This window comes from Kogia breviceps, chromosome 8, assembly GCF_026419965.1.
Source record: "Kogia breviceps isolate mKogBre1 chromosome 8, mKogBre1 haplotype 1, whole genome shotgun sequence".
Classification (NCBI taxonomy): domain Eukaryota; kingdom Metazoa; phylum Chordata; class Mammalia; order Artiodactyla; family Physeteridae; genus Kogia; species Kogia breviceps.
Genome location: NC_081317.1, coordinates 88,270,076 through 88,287,074, shown reverse-complemented (window position 1 = coordinate 88,287,074; position 16,999 = coordinate 88,270,076). Strand labels below are relative to the sequence as shown.

Sequence of the window (16,999 nt, the reverse complement as noted above, 5' to 3'; positions counted from 1 at the left end):
TATCTGTTGAAGATGCGAAAGACTGAGAAACTGTTCCAAGTTAAGGGAGATTAAGAGACATGACTGCTAAAGGCAACAAGTCAGCCCGGATTGTATCTTGGACCAGAAAAGAGACATTGTTGAGACAGTTGGCAAAATTTGCATGGGGACTTGATGACAGTATTGTCATTGTTGATTTCTTGCTTTGGATAGTTATATTGTGGTTATACTGGAGAGTAGCCTTGTTTTTGGAAAATACAAACAAGAGAACATCATGCCTTCAACCATCTCTCAAATGGTTCAGAAAAAAGATTAATCATAATGGATGGAGGGCGATGAAGCAAAAATGTTGTAAAATGTCAACAACGGAGGCATCTTGGTGAGGAGGATATGGGAGTTCTTTACTATTTTGGCAACTTTTTTCTAAGTTTGAAATTATTTCAAAATAAATTACTTTTTAAGTGTGTTTACACATGTGAGCATGCTTGCATTTTTAGTATCTGCCAGGTATTATACTACCGACAGCCACCTGTCATCATTTTAAAATCTCCTTTCACTAACACAACATTGTAAAGCAATTATACTCCAATAAAGATGTTAAAATAAATAAATAAATAAAATAAAATAAAAACCTCCTTTCTGCCTGAAAAGTGACTACTGACACACAGATAAGGACACTTCAAACTTGCAATGCTGCAAATGAAAAATATTTCTATTTTTACTTTTTTACACTGTTTTAGATATTAATGTGTTGATGTTTGGGGCCTTAAATTAGGGGAGCCCGTAGAAACTTCTGAACACTAAATTTCTGAGTAAAATTTCTGGCCCTGTAAAGGTCAGCCAGTGGTACTTGAACTGGCTGGCCAAGGGAAACAACAACTAATCCTAAGAGGCCTTGAAATAGTCTTCTATCCTAAACTCAAAATAAAATGGCCTCACAGGTGATAATGGTACTGAAAATAGCATTTAATTTTACTTTCAGGCTCTTAACCCATTAGGTCTACTTGATTTCCATTAATCAGTATAGAGGGAAGCCAATGGCTACCTGCCCATCTCTTAAGGCTCTAGCTTACTTGTCATGCATTCCCAGAAGCACACTATAAGATGACTAATCACTGACTGCTTCTTCAGCACCATATGTCTCCCAATTTCAAAGGAAAAACTGTCCCAACTAGAACAAGAACAACAGATTTCCTACCTCCTGCAGGTGGAGTCGAACCTTGGTAACTGCTCGGATCCAGTGCGCTCTGGCTTGGGTAAATGGTGAAGACGCACTCTCCTTGGGAATACTTGTAACAGAGAAAAGAATGTTCCTTAAAAACCAGCCCAGGCCACAAGATGACAGTGCTCAAGGCAAAACTGCCAAATACCTAAAATTAAAAGGTTTGTTGTATTCATGCCTATACTTATCTAGTGATTCAAGCCACTAAAACAGCATAGTCCTGAATATCCAATGTGAAAAAAATTCCTAAAATGACAAGTCCTTTTAACTTTTCATCTGTTCCCTCTCTTTCTTCCCACTTTTCCACTCACTTGATGAGGCAGCTCATTGGGACAGTCAGGGATCAGGATACCAGAAGCAATGGCAAGGTCCCTAAGTCCATGACTAACATAGAAACCATGCAGAGGTATGGAGTAACCCTCTTCCCCTAGCTCTCAAGATCACCAGTCTCCCTTGAGGGTTCTACATAGCATCCTTAGGGCAGAATTTTGTTCCTGCAAACCGTTCCTGCTCCACTAAGCATTTTGGAAGGCTTTCCAATTCCTAGACTATGTCAAAGTGCTTAGAAAAAAGGCAGAGCCCTTGTCCTGCTGTGATCTTGTTCCTTCAGCTGCCTCATGACCACCCTCAGTGAAAGGAACAATAAATATAACAAAGTAGCTTTGAGACAGAAACACTAACCTGTATTAGAACAAATCATCATCATCTTAACTGTGGAATAGTGGTTAATTCTTGGCGATGATGCTTCTCCTCTCTCTCACTGGGGTCAACTGACAAGGCAGTAAAAACGGACCCACCATCTAGACCCATAAAATATATGCTAGGCTCTGATGCCACCTAACTGGTTCAATTGTTTTAAAACATTGTGGGCACTTCTGAAACTGGCCTGGACGTCACTTGCACAGCTAGGATCTGGGAGGACAGAGTCATTAGAGAAGGCCAGGCACCTTCTGCTGCTTGACCAAAAACTCTACCTAGACAACAGTTTAAAGTCCAAGGTCTTTAAAGTCCAAGGTCGACAAAGAGCTATCTTTCAGTGGGTCGTCAATCCAGTAAAAAAGCTGGTCCAGAACTCAGTCTCCCTGATGTCTTGTCTACTAGATGAGCCACCAGAGATGATTAACAATCAGGAAAACAAACAGAAAATAAGTTTCTACCTTCAAGTGGTGGAGTAGAGGCATCAACCATTCTCTAACTTTTACCACATAATCAGCATTCAGTGCTCTGATCTTCCCATGACCTTGAAATTTGAGAATTTAAGTCACACCTAGCCCTTATCACTCTACCCCAGTGGTTTTCAACCAGGGACAGTTTTGCCCCTCAGGAGAAATCTGGCAATATCTGGAGACATTTTTGGTTGTCACACTGAGAGTTGCTCCAGGCATCTAGTGTGCAGAGGCTAAGGATGCTACTAAAATCCTACAATGCATACAATAGCTCCCCATAACAAAGCATTATCTGGCTAAAAATGTCAACAGTGCTAAGAATGAGAAACCCTGCTCTGCCCCAACCTATCAGCAACTCACTGACCAATTTAGCTCAGTAAGAACAATACTCAAACTCTGTACTAAGCCTCATTATGTGACTGTTAAAAGGACAAGTTTTAAAATTTTCTCCTTATGGGTACCAACTGTCAGACATACTGCTAGGCCCCAGGGAGACAGAAGGGTTGGTTAGATCTGGCTTCTAGACCAATTCTTTAACTCTTTCCCAGTTTTCTCAGCCAGGGTAAAAACAAAACAAAAGAAAAAAACAATGTTCACAAAAGAAATTTAAACATTAATCAGGTGGGGCTTCCCTGGTGGCGCAGTGGTTGAGAATCTGCCTGCTAATTAATGCAGGGGACATGGGTTCAAGCCCTGGTCTGGGAGGATCCCACATGCCACGGAGCAACTAGGCCCGTGAGCCACAACTACTGAGCCTGCGCGTCTGGAGCCTGTGCACCGCAACAAGAGAGGCTGTGATAGTGAGAGGCCCGCGTACCACGATGAAGAGTGGTCCCCGCTTGCCACAACTAGAGAAAGCCTTCGCACAGAAACGAAGACCCAACACAGCAAAAATAAATTAATTAATTAATAAACTCCTACCCCCAACATCTTCTAAAAAAAAAAAAAACAAAACAAAACATTAATCGGGGGGGAAGCCTATTTCATTCAAAGCAGCTCCTCTGAATGAAATGACCTGCAAGGTTCAGGCCAGTTCCAGACTCAAAGGCTGTCATATGTGGGGTCAACTAGTAAGCCAAGAACTGCAGACTCTAGAAGGCCTGGTACACTGCAGTTAAAATGTTCTTCAGAGATCCTCAAAATACGTTGGAAATTATACCAAAAAGCAAAGGAAGCAGTGCAGAGATAAGCCTCAGTATCCTGATCACAACCAAACCCAGCTGCAGGGAAACAAACAAAAAGCAACTGCATTCTGTTCAACAATACCATAGGGCAGGTACTGAGGAAACCATGTGAGCTCCTCAAGGTAGCCATCACCTACCTCTCCTGGGGGCCTAGGATGTGGTCTTTGTGTAGCACCAGATCTGGAGGTGGAGGAGTTGTAGCGTCTTCTTTCGTCTTCTTGGGCTCACATGCTCCTCCCTTCTCCACTTCATGTGCCACCTCCAAGGCTTTCTCTTGTTCTCCAAAACCTACTTGGCTGTCTCTGGAGAAGCTGCCAGAGCTGTGGCAGGAATGAATCAAGTCCCTCTTGAGACGGTCATCATCTTGTTCATGACACTGGTCTAGTTCACTCAGCTGAGAGCTTCCTTGACTCACATTACAGGAGGAGCCATACCTACTACTGCTGGTGGGGCTGTGAGAATGAGAGGAAGACACATCAGTAAATACATACAAACTAAGCACCAGAACAAAGTAATGGATAAATCCAGGAAATAAGGATTCTGTCAGTGGCAAGGATCACACACAGGAGGTTCCTGGGAAGACAGTACCAAAGTTCACAATCTAGAAGAACTAGTCTCTGTTCAGCAAAATCACAACAGGAAAAATAACACAACTTGCTGGGTTCTCCAATAGCACTTAACCTCAACCCTGCAATTGACTTTGAAGAATTCTTTATCTTAACATGCTATTTTGTAAGTAGGATTAAGAATTATTAAAATAGTCTGTTTATGCCTAAAATGCTCTACTCGGACTTCTTAAAAAACTTGTCCAGTGGCTGTGATTAAAGTTTTCTAATTTCCACAGAATAAAATGGATGGATGAACTCTACTCCCTTTTTCTACTACCTACTAAATTGAGATCCCCTTTTCTTCCTCTCCAATTGTAAATGTAAATGTCTGTTCCTCAGAATGAGTAAAGGAGAGTGAACATGTTCCTTCGATTATCTCTCAGCCATCTGTATGAGGTAATGGAAGCCACTGGGAAATGGAGGCTAGGACCAAGAAATTCCTCAGGGGAATGGTCTCATCAACATGAATGTTACAGTGGTATCCCTGGCAGCATAGGGAGTGTCCCAAAGATGAACCTGCCCATCTATAGCTGAGTTGCTCTCAGGACATGGCTCAGTTTTGGGCAAAGTGGACACAGTCCAACTCCAAGATCTGAGTCAGGGCCATATTAATGCATTTCTGTACCTGAAGAGAGGCCAGCTTAACCCTCTCTCAACCACCTGAATTCCCATACCCAGAAAGGAAATTTGTTCCCCTGGTATAAGAGGTAGCAGCTATAGCAGAGAAAGTGGCAGTCAATCATGACCAGAAAGAATACTATTCAAAGTTACTCCCTTAAGCCATATACTGAATTTGGGGGATTCAGTCCTATTCAAAATGGAGGGACTTGGGGATGATCTATCAATACAAGATCTATCCTAGTCCATTTGGATAGTTCCATCCCAAGTCAGAGGCCCTTCGTTTTACTTCTGGTATTCTGCTGGAAAGCCTCCGTGCAAAAGGACAAGGAATTTCCTTGCCAAAGAGTCAAGCTTTAACTAAAGGGCTTATGTTTACTCTTGGCCAAATGAAGATAAATCATTATTGTTTTCCAGTGATATTTTCCCTATGATTCCTCCCAATTATCTGGTATTTCCAGGCTGATTTCTGATTCTTCATCCCATGGCAGCAGGATAGGCACCAAGCCACTGTTCTGAGTAGTTCCCAGCACACATATACACATGAACATGTGTGCGCACATACTCACATAACCTCCAAAGTACTTGACCAGCCTCTTTGGACTGGTTTGGGCCAGTGTTCAGGCAGCACTCTTAAAATGCCCTGTATGGTGCTTCATCTTAGGGGAAATAATAGTACCCTTTGCAGGTGGACCCTGCACAATGCTCCAGACTGAATAACTACAGCAAACGATAGCCCTGAGCTCCTGTGAGACTGTACTGAAAGCACTTATCAGACACCAGTCTCATGGGTAGTAAAATGCAGAGACTGGAAGAAGCTGTGCAAATCCACATGGAATATATATAGTATAGATTATTCCAAGCCATCCTTTGCATTTTGTATTTTACTTAATATCCTCATTGCCACTGGAGAAAGCGTCTTAGAAGACTTGGAAAAGCAAAGCAAAGTAGGTCTCTCCGAGCTATTACAGATATAAGTGCCAAAGGCCCAAGGAAGCATTCTAGCCTATCATGTGGCTGTAATTAATATATGCCACTCAATGACTTGCTACCTCTTCTTGCCCTCCCTTCTCCATTCTGCATTATTCAAGGCAGAGCAAACCAGAGTGAGTAAATCTCACAACCTAGCCTTCCCTTTAAGCAGGAAGCTCCTTGTTCCAATAAATGAATTACATTTGGCAGAGAGAAGATGACAATATCCACCTATTATTTATTCTTACTTAACACCTAACTAACATGAAGCTCAGGTGCTGGGAAAGACACAGGAAGGATAAAAAGCAGGGTATGATTAAGCTACCACTAAGTCATTGCATCATAAATGGTCAATTCTTTAAAATCATTTATGATGCTTTAGTTGAGAACAGGCCTTTTGCTGATCTTTGGTTCCTTGTTGTCATGTAGAGCAACTGGCTGCTGTACATTCGAAACAGAGTCAATGCTAGCAGGCGCTGCCTCCTCTTCATGTGTTTCTGGCTGGTGAAGTAGCTCAGAGACAGTGCAGTGTTCTTCCTCATGACTCTCTGAAGGACAGGTAGGATCAGAGAGGTTATCTTTCATACCCCCGTGTTCTCCAGATGCTGGGATTTCCTGCTGGTTTTCCACTTCTCCAGGCCCTGAAAGCTCATGAGCACATTTACTTGGCCTGGTCTCCAGCTGCCCAGAGGTCCCAGAGGGCTGAGTCAAAACCTTAGCTGGCTCAGCACTGGCCCCAGACATTTGAGAAGACTCCAAAGTTTTGTCAGCCTCACTGAATTTAAGGTCCTGACCAGTGCTGATAACCAAAACTGGAGAGGAGGATTCTGCAGGCATTTGTTCAGGGTCCCATTTGTTCTCTTTCAGCCATGGGAATGAAAGATCCAGCTTCTTTCCAAACCTTAGTTTTGAATCACTTGCCACTGCACTACTCCCTTTCCCCTCATTACCTCCCTCAAATAGAGTTGACAACTTCTTAAAACTGGACATTAAACCAGTCTCTGCTGCTCTATTGCCAGAGGAGGAAGGCGAGGAAAAGAAAGAGCTCAGTGGTTTCCGGTAGTCAGTAGCAGAAGATGGGAAATGGAGTTTTGGCCAATTGATCATGTTTGGAATTTCAAAATGAGGACTTGGCTCTTCCGTTTCCTTGGGGACTGCGGATGGACGTTTCTGGGCATCAAGTATCCCATAGTTTTCTTTGGCACAAAACACAGTTTCCTCCAACGGACAATGAGAAAGGTACCCTTGGGTTTCCAGTGTGGCACTCCGGCCAACACTTGCCTCACTGAACACTGTAGTATTGGCTTCTAGTGAATTGGTTGCCTGTAGCTCTAAGGAGTCTTGGTTTGTGGAGGCAGACTGCATATCTGGCTCTGGCACAAGAGGAAGAGGTAGGTGAATTGGAGGAGGAAGCTCTTTGGCAATCCAGGTAGGTTCTGGATGCAACTGTGTTGGCAATGAGATATGCTCTGCTTCCAGTGATGCCTCTGTGTCTGTACCCTGCAACGTCTCCATGTCTCCTTCATCATTCAGAGATAATACTCCTTGCCCAGTATCGTCCCCTGAGACAGAAGATGCAGCCTCAATTGTTTCAGAACGTTGGGATTCTGGAATATTGTCAGGAATATTATTGTTTTCCATTTCAGTCGTTAGGTTAGGATTATCTGTCAAGGTCTCCGAGTCTGATTTTGCACTAGCCACAGTCATTCTACAGTCATTGACTATAGCTTTTGAATTGAGTGCTCCAAAGGTAGCTTCTTTCCACAAATTTTCAGGAGGTACTGATTCTTCAGTATCTCTGGAACCACCATTTTGAAGCAATGCAGTAGCTGGAATAGATGATTCTTGTTTGTATGTCTCTGGTTTGGGACTTTTAAAAAGTCCAAATAACTCACCTTTGAGAGGCTGAGATGATGCACCAGAAGAAAAAGAGAAAAAGGGGTTTTTCTTTGGAGGTTTAGGAGAAGAAAAAAGTCCAGAGAAAGTTTTAGGAGGTTCAATTAAGGACCCAGAGACAGCTTTCACTTTGGTCACAAACCCTGAAAGCATTTCTACTGAAGAGTCCAACATTGATTTGTCTTCCACTTTATCTGCATCTTGACTCTGGAGGTGCCCTATACATCCTGGCTCCACAGAGGAAGAAGCTGGCTCCAAGATCTGTGTTAAGACCTCATCAGGGGCCTTTTCTAATGGCAAGTTCAGTGGGTCACTAGTAAATCTTTCACTTTGGTGGTAGGTAGTACATGTGTCAAAATGGTTGAGCTTTTCAACCAAATGGCTATCATGTGAAAAAGAGCTGACTGGTGAGTCACTCAGAAAGGCTTCCTGTATGAAAGCCTCTTCTTCATGGGGAGATACCTCAAGGGTCTCTGGATCAATGAGCAGTGTTTCAGACTGTGCCTGAAATTGTGGTGAATGAGGAACAATGTCTTTTTGTGACTGACTTACCTGGAAATCTTTTAAAGATGTCCCTGGTCCATTACTGGAACCTAGTTTTTTTCCTGGATAGTCGTTTTCTACATTGAGCTCATCTGCAAGGGAGGTAAACTTAGTGGTGTTGCTAATGGAAACACAAGGAGCCATTTGCTGTTCATGAACTACCTCCTGGACTATGCTATCTCTATTGTCATTAGAACCTTCTCTAGTCACTGTATCACTCATGTCTACAAAAACACTTGGCTTCTTACAGGGTTGGGAAGTCACTGGAACAACAGCTGAAAGGGTGTGTTTTTCCCCAGGAGTCTGCTGCTTTTCATCCAAAAAGGACAAGTTGAAGAAACTAAAAGTGCTATTACGAGAGGCATTCTTCTTGCTGCCTGAGTTAGCAGTGGAAAAAAAGGAAGGAAGTGTGAATAGCCCTTCTCCTTGAGATGTGGTTCTTGGTAGAGTAGTAGAGGCTCTGTTCTCAGATTTTTCGGATCCAGTCAGGAAAGAAAATATACTCTTTCTGGTTGGTAATTCTGGTTGGGATGGAGATGTTGTGGCAGTTGAAAAACTCTGGTCTTTGTCAGAAAAATGATCTCGTTCATTTGAATTTCTTCTGCTCAGAATATCTAATGATATTTTATCACTTCTTGGAACTTCTGTCACTGTAGACACACCACTAGTCTCTACTGAAGAATCTCTGGAGGATTCCTTGAGACAACCTGTTGAGAAAGATGAATTTGGTGACTGGTAGAGTTGGTGGTCTCTGGAGGGTGCCTCTTCGTCAGTCAAATGATCACCCTGAATCTCCCTAATTGATGGTTCCTTTAGCTCACTGTCATCAATAGTAGTCTGCTTGTTCAGATTTCTAACTCGAACCTTCCCTTTAGAGGAAACTGGTGCAGCAGGAAAGTTCCCAACATCCTGTTTAGTTAGAGGTGCAGGATTAGGACTTGATTTGACCTCATCCTTATTAGTCATTGAAGAAACAGACATATTTTCAGTTGTCTGTTTAGGAGATACATTGGTTTTAAAGAAATCCCCAAAGGAACCAAAAACATTTGAAACACCAGGAGATTCATTCTTTTCCTGAGATGATATCTTTCCATTTTTATCATCATTCTTTTCTAAATTTAGTGATCCTTCTTTATTCACCTGGGTTTTAAAGAAGTTCAAAAATCCAGATGCTTGTTTCTCGTTTGCTACTGCACTTACTGAAGAGTCTTCTCCCCAACCAAAGAGTTTCAGTGCACTTTTAAATAATGTTCTTTCAGACTCTTTGGAAGACTGGTACTGAGGAGGCTCACAATTCTTGCATTCATCCCTACTAAACTGTGATACAAGAGGAATTGAAACAGAATCAGCTGTAATCATCTTGTCGTCTTCTATATCTGATTGAGCCTGAGAAGTTGTTTGGTTTACCTGTAAAACAGATTTTAACAAACTTTGTTTTTTCACATGAACGCTTTTATTTAAAGGGAATTCTTTCTTCATATTTTTAGTAAATTCTGGTCGCTGAACATTGGATACCATTTGTCTCTCTGAATCCTTCTTGAGAAGACTTTCTTCCTCATTTTGGGAGTTACTCTCTAGTTGCTTACTCAAGATTAATGACTGAAGACCATCATTTGTGATCTCTGCTAAGTTTGACTGCTTATCTATTTTCTGCAAGGCTGAAGACTCTAAGGATTCATTCTTATCAAAATTCAAAGTACTTCCAGTTGAAGCACCCAAAGCAGAAAATGACGAAGTCACTTTGTTCAATGATGACATCTCTTCTGTTTGCTGTGGGATGTTAGTCTTATTTTCAGGAGGAACCAAAGAGGCAGCTTCTTCAGAAGAAGACTGGATCCACGGGAAACTGGAAAGGTTAACTGATGAGTCCTTCACTAGAGTCTGATTCTTACCTCCCTTTATAATTTGATTTTTATTTAAGACATGATTACCAATCGTTTGGGGCTGATTTCTGAGATCCAATGTACACTCAGAGTCTTCAGAACCACTCAGCTTTTCTTTAAAAGATACAAAATCTCCTTTTGACTTTTGAGGAGTATAGCCTGAAAAATCTAATGGTTGTTCCCTTTGGCCATAACTTGACTTTTCAAGTACTTGTGAAAACATTCCTAAATTTAGATACATTGGTCCCTCACTTCTTGGCAAAACTACAGATAAATCAAGAGGGTCATCAACTGGTTCCTCTTCAACATACCACAGTAATTCGTCTTCCCTGTCAAGTACTTTAAAACTGTAAGCAGGAATAGTGCTATCATCTAATGTAATACTTGATAGATCATTTGTCCGTAAGTCACAATTCAAATACTCTTCATAAGAACAATCAGGTATAAATAAATATGCATACTGCCCAGTAGAATCAGTAAGGAAAGAATAGATATATTGACCATCATGGAACATAAAATATCCATAATCTCCATCCTCCGATGGCCACCACACTCCATTTTCAAGACATGACAGCCATTCCTGGTATTCATAACCAACACTTGAATAAACAAAGTTTTCATCCATTCTTAATGAGTCTAGATCAACTACGGGGCGTGTACTCTTCTCATAACCTGAAGAACAACTTAAGTCAATGGGCAATTCTTCTCGTGAATTCTTAGTCTCATTAATTGGAAGATAACACGAATTTCCATATAATGAGTTAGCTGCCCACATATCACCTCTCGATAAGTAATCTTCATTAAATGCTAACTGGTTGAATGATTCATGTGGTAAGTCACACCAAATGACACTGTTTAGATTTGTTCTCCACTCCAAGATATTTGCATTTTGATCTTTTTGGCAAAAATTTATTGCTGGATTTTCTGAGTCAGGCCACAAGAAAACATTGGCTGATGGAAATGTATTTTGATTCAACATATAATAAACTGGCTGAAGTTTTCTGGAATTTTTAGAGAAATCTTTTATATCAGAATCCCATTCATATGAGAAAGGATTGTTCATCTCTTCAAAAGCCTGATAGTGGTTTGATTGACTAAGAATGTTAGTATTTAGCATAGGTGAATTTAACTTGTTAGAATTTTCATGTAGTTTTGCCTCAAGAGCGTGGTGTGGTGTCTGCCTCTTAGCCAAAGATTTCTCTAATAGGTCCTGCTGAGCAGTTGGAGTGCAGTGAAGTACACTGTTCTCAGAAGAGGGGAAATTCTTTTCACTTTGCTGGTTTTGCCATGTAGGAGGGCAATAATGGTTATCAACCCAAGCATCAGATAATGGTATGTTTTCTTTAGGTAAAGATAAGCAGCTTTTTATGAAGCCAGAAGTTTCCTGTTTTTCATGGTTCTTCTGGTTCTCAAAAGTCACACATGAAGTAACAGGGATCTCATCCAAGGATAAATGCTTTTTTCCATTCAAACCCTTTAGGTCACCTAAAGACATGGACTTTGGTTCATCTGGCTTACAATCCGTCATACTGCTATTTGATATCAAGTTAAATATTCCAGAGAATAAGCTCAGTGTATTATTCCTGTGAGGAGAGTCATCTTTCTTTACATTTAATTCTTGTTGACTAGACAAGTTTTCAAGAGAAGAAAACCTGTTAAACAGGCCAGAAAGGAGGCCTCCTTGGGTTCTTTTCTTGGAAGCTTTATCTACAAGTTTGTTATCACTCATTTCATCAACCAAGGTGGGTTTCGAAATGGTAGAAGTAAATGCTAATGAAGAGTCTGATACTGTTGAGGATGTCACTTGTGTAAAATTCTTACTTTCTCCTAAAGAATCTGAAGGTATATGCTCTTTGGACACAACTCCAGGAATGTTGAAGGTATCTCTTTCACAGTTCTCTATTGCTGTGTGGTCACTTGAGTATAATTCCTCTATACTCCCAAATTTCCCAAGATCATTATTAATATTTGGAGCTGAATCAGACTTTATTTTATTAACTGTGACATCTTCAGGAGTATTTATTTGGTCACTCTTATTAGATGTCTTTATATCACAAAATTTCCCTAGATTACTATGAATATTTGGAACTGAACTAGATTTTATTGAACTAAGTTTGGCATTTGCGTGGCAGTTTCTTTGGATCTCTTCATCAGTGGTTACTGCTGAGCCATGAAAACTCTTGTCATTGACAGTTTTATGGCTGTCAGTGAAAGAAAATTTAAACAAAGGGAACATGCTTCCTTTCTCTCTTACATTCAGTTGCTTTTCAGAATGACTAAGAACTTTGAAAAATGGAATATCTAATTTTCCACTAAAGGAAAAGGAATGCCCACCTTTCTTAGGGCCCCTTTCCCATCCATCTTCCTCCAACTGGTGAATTTTCATAGAGTCTGACAAAGTCTCCTTTGAATAGGTCTCAGGGGAAGTGAGCAAAAACTGGCTAAAGGATTTTCTGAGTGGCTCAAGGAAATCATCGTCACCAGTAATTTTGTCCCCCTCTAATGGCTCTGAAGATGGCTCTTTATTTGCAGTTCTGCTGCCAGCTTCACAATGATGTCCTAAAATATCTTTGGCACATATTTTTGGTTGATCTGGTAACAGAGACAGATCTGTACAGGGTTCTCTTTCCAACAGACTCGCAACATCATCTTTCTTATTTGCAGAATGAGCTAAGTTAGAATGTTCAATGGCTGCTTGGGAAGACAACAAATCCTCATTTAGGGGCATTTGGTAGTGAGGAGTTTCTCTATCACTCCTATCTAAAGTGACAATGCTACTGTCATTGCCAAGGGTGTCTTCCCTTTGGTTTGACTCCGAATCACACGCAACAACGTTTTCCTTTCTTGTTGGCTTGCTCTGGTCATCATCTTTTTTGGTTTCATCCTTTTCCAAAAAGATTTTTAATGGATTTAGCATGCTGCAAACAGACTTTATAACTGAACTCTGACTCTGTGAAGCAGAGTCCCTTCCAATAGTTTCTGTTGGAAACTGAAAGTTTAAACTTCCAGTTTTACTGTCCATGTGCTCATTTTCAGAGGTTTTGTCATGTTTGCCAACGTCCTTATTGTCAACTGTTTGAGAAGATAATGGAGATGCAGATTGTATGGAAAGATCCTTCTCTGATACTGACTTGGCTCTGAGTCTAGATGGTGAATTAATCGCCTCTGTTTGATTAAGAGTTTCTGTTTTCTCTGGAACTAAATAAACCAGTTTTTCCACAGAGGTTGTTAGATGCTTTGTGCCTGAACCCACCTTTTCTGTGAGTGAACTGAATAAAGATCCAACAGCACATTTTACTCCATTCAGCTCAGGGAAAGAGATGGCTTTGTCCTTGTCATTCTTGACAATGTTTAAGGATGGTATTTGATCCCCTGGCATTTTCTGTTCTGCATTATTAACAGTACTATTGTGTTTAAGTGTTTTTTTAGTTTTTGAAAGGGAGCCAAATCTATTAATCTCCTCTTCCTTCTCTGCTAAATATTCTGACACTGTTTCTACCAAACACTGAAGCTCACCCATTGTATCAATATAGTCTTCCTTGGGTTTCTTAATAGAGGAAGGGGTGATCTCTTCCATGGGGCACCCAGACAGATTTCCAAGTGTGTCTGTAGCACAATTCATCCTTTGTGATGCAAATGTAGGATTTGTTCCATAATATTCTTCTGGAAAACCTCCAATATGATGGACATTGGATGGATGACATGTTGGTGACAGTAAATCTTCCTGCTTATCAGAAACAGGGGAACCCAGAAGTTCATCAGAAGTACTGCTGGCAGAATCTTCAAGAATATCTAATGGAGTGAAATTAGTGACATGCTGGTTTAAGTCAGATGACTTTTCACAGTTCTTAAAACAACCAGGAAGATCATAATCATGACTTTCCAAGTTAGTGGTCCACATGCCACTCTTAACCACAAATCCATTTTTGTAGGAACGCAAAACTGGGTAATTTTGTTCCTTCCTCTCAACATGGCAAAGGTCACAATTTTCACTGTTAGGATATGTACTTTTCAAGTTAGTCTTAGTTCCTGATTTATCATCATATTGGCTTTTTTCACTGTCTTCAAAATGACTATATAAGGGTGTCTTTTTCCTTCTCCTATCTATTGTATCATATTTCTGAGGATATCTAGAGAAAGTAGATGTTTCAAACTTAAGGTCATAATTAAAGGCAGTAGAGAATTCTGTCTCTTGGCTTTGAGATGGTATCTTTTTCCAATTCTTATACTTTGGTTGTATTTGTTGGCTGCAATATTTATCAGTTTTTGAAAGAGTTCTCACTTCTTTTACCTCTGCATCTTTTAAGTTTATTTTACTGTTTTCTAGAGCCTCTTGTGACATTTTCCCCTCTATCTCCTCATATATAACTTCTTGCTCTTCATAGTCAACATCAGAGAAATATGAAATAATCCTAATTTTGTCATTTTGAACCTGCAAGCCTTGTCTGATGTAAAGAGATAAAAATGAAGGAATAGTAAGGCAAGAAAAAAATGAAAAACAGGGAAAAGGAAGAAAAATTATAAGATTTAGTACATATTCAATGAGAAAACTAAAATTAATAAAACTATCAATTTGATAAAAACCATTAAGACTGAAAAGACAAAATAAGGAAATCCACATGTTCTTAAATCAGTATTATAGCAATGTAGTCAAAAAGTTTTTCCACATTAGAAAAAGAATACCTATAACAACTTTAAAATACTTTACTTGCTACCGTTAACTATTTAGGATCATTTTGTTTTCTAAGAAAGAAACAAACAAACAAAACGAACATATTCCATCAATATTTAGAATATATTTACAATGCCAAAGTTTAGAACTGTTATATATTCCATGAAAATATATCAAGGGATTTCAAGAAATCTAAATTTGTTGATGAATTTGGATCTGAAAAGCTGCCAAGCTGTTAACTTGCTGAAGGTTGTATTTTAGGCAGTACAGCCAAGAATATAGTCAAACATACTACTTGTAAAAAGAAAAATATGTATAAAATATAAAAAAAAAATCTTTGACTACTATAAGTCAAACCCTGTTATAGTACCACAAAGAGAAAATTATTTAAAGCACCATAATTTGTCATTTGTGAAATCTAAAGGCTATATGTACTGAGGATCACAGTGAAATGAAAATCTTTCCCTATACTGATTACAGAATCAGAAGCTACAAGCCCAGCTTAAGTCAGTGAATACAGAAGAAAGCCAACCTTACTTTCACTGAAGTTAGAGACTGCCTATTTCCTGGGTACTGAGGCGGGGGTGGAGAGAGGGCCTGCAGACTCTGAGCTTGTCAGCTCAATGTGTTCTTTTATAGACCTAACAGCCATTAGCATTTATTTAGGAAACAGAAACAACATCAAAGTGGTCACTTAGTCACTAAAAATCGTCAAGAGTGAGACTAATATTCTTTTGACCCCTCTCAACACTAGAGATACTCTGGCTCTATAATAGCTAAAAAGTCCAACAGTATTGTCAAACCTCAAATTATATATTTTTATACAATATATATTTCCCATTATTCTGGTTTTATATATATATATATATATATATATATATATATATATATATATAAACATGCAGTTTCATCACTCTCAGACATCCTCAAAAATTCAAACTAAACTAACTCCATCCTGGAAGAAGTCTTTATCGTTCCAACTTAAATAAGTAGATAGCCATGGCTGTAGTAACTGAAACTATTTATTTTTACACTTCTAATTTACTGGAAGGTACTACAAACATGTTTGTTCCCTCAAAGATTTTAAATTCTTCCTAATAAGGTCTTAGACTACTTCCAAGAACTTAGTATTTACAGTAATAGAAGTTTAAAAAGCAAACTAGTAATATAATTTCTTCAAAAATTTTTAAAGAAAAATCATTTCAAAAATTTAAGTTAAAAATGACTATAATACAAGTTTACTTAAAAATCATGTTAACTTTTCCTCTGCTGGAGATGATAAAATATTTACTCTTTAACCTCATTTCATATACTGATACAGAAAACTAATCAGATTTATATGTGATCAATTAAAGAAAAATCTTAGGAAAAAAAGTTGCAACTTAAAGTACATCACTAATGCTCCTCCAAGTGTTACTTTTTACAGCAGTGATAACAGGGTAATGATCAACATATTCTTCTGGACAACTGCAGTCATTTAGGTTGATGTGCCATTATTATTGCTAGCCTGCACATTGAATGCTTACAAATACAGAGGGGGAAGATGGCCAAAAGAATTTTTTTTTGCTATTATGTTTTTTTCTTAAAGACAATATAAACAACTAAAACCAAATGAATAAAATATGCAATCAATAAGCCAGCAAGAAGTAGGGACCAACTTCAGTAGGATTCCTGCGACATTTCTTTTTAGATTCAAATTATGAAGAGTAAGAATTCTACATGATGGTTGATATATGAAAAAAATTTTACTGAAAATACTCTCAGAGATGATAGTAAACTCAGTCAGGATGTTGTCTAGCCAGGTATATGACCATCTGAGGTTCAGGATTAATATTCACCAGTTTGGTATGGTGGGCAAAAAAATGAGATCATCCTATAGTATGGTCAATTTAAGCAACCAAAAGTATGAGCTAACTTGGAATGGTTTTTTAAAAAACTAACCTCCAACCAGTAAAATATTGATTCAGCCAAGGATCATCAATGGATGCTAAAATCAATGGATAAAAGGTTGTTGGAGAAACAGAATACTGACACAATCTCAGGTATAATCCCAGAGATCCTTAATTACAAAAAGAAAGGTAACTTTACATTGGAGAAATCTGTTATATACCAGATTAACCAAGAGATCAAACTAAACGTCAACAATAATGAGACAAAGTAAAATGTGACTGCTGAGGCACTGTGAAGGAAACGTCTATGCAGTGTTTTTGCCAAAAATGTTTAACCTGCTTCTAAACATGAAAAAACAATCAGATC

The 16,999-nt window shown here is 39.1% G+C and overlaps 1 protein-coding gene across 7 annotated transcripts in view; it reads right to left on the bottom strand.

Moving 5' to 3' along the window:
• The window catches only part of UNC13B (unc-13 homolog B), a 237,901-nt gene that overhangs the window by 95,074 nt on the left and 125,828 nt on the right, over window positions 1–16,999 (bottom strand). For 6 of the 7 annotated variants that reach the window (XM_059071640.2, XM_059071641.2, XM_067039625.1 and 3 more), the window contains 2 exons: window positions 3,689–4,003; window positions 1,178–1,268 (listed from right to left, as the gene is read on the bottom strand). In XM_059071640.2, coding sequence (XP_058927623.1) covers window positions 1,178–1,268; window positions 3,689–4,003 — 406 coding nt within the window. Of the gene's footprint in view, window positions 1–1,177; window positions 1,269–3,688; window positions 4,004–16,999 lie in introns of those variants that run through there. The other variant, XM_067039628.1, reaches the window with a different exon arrangement.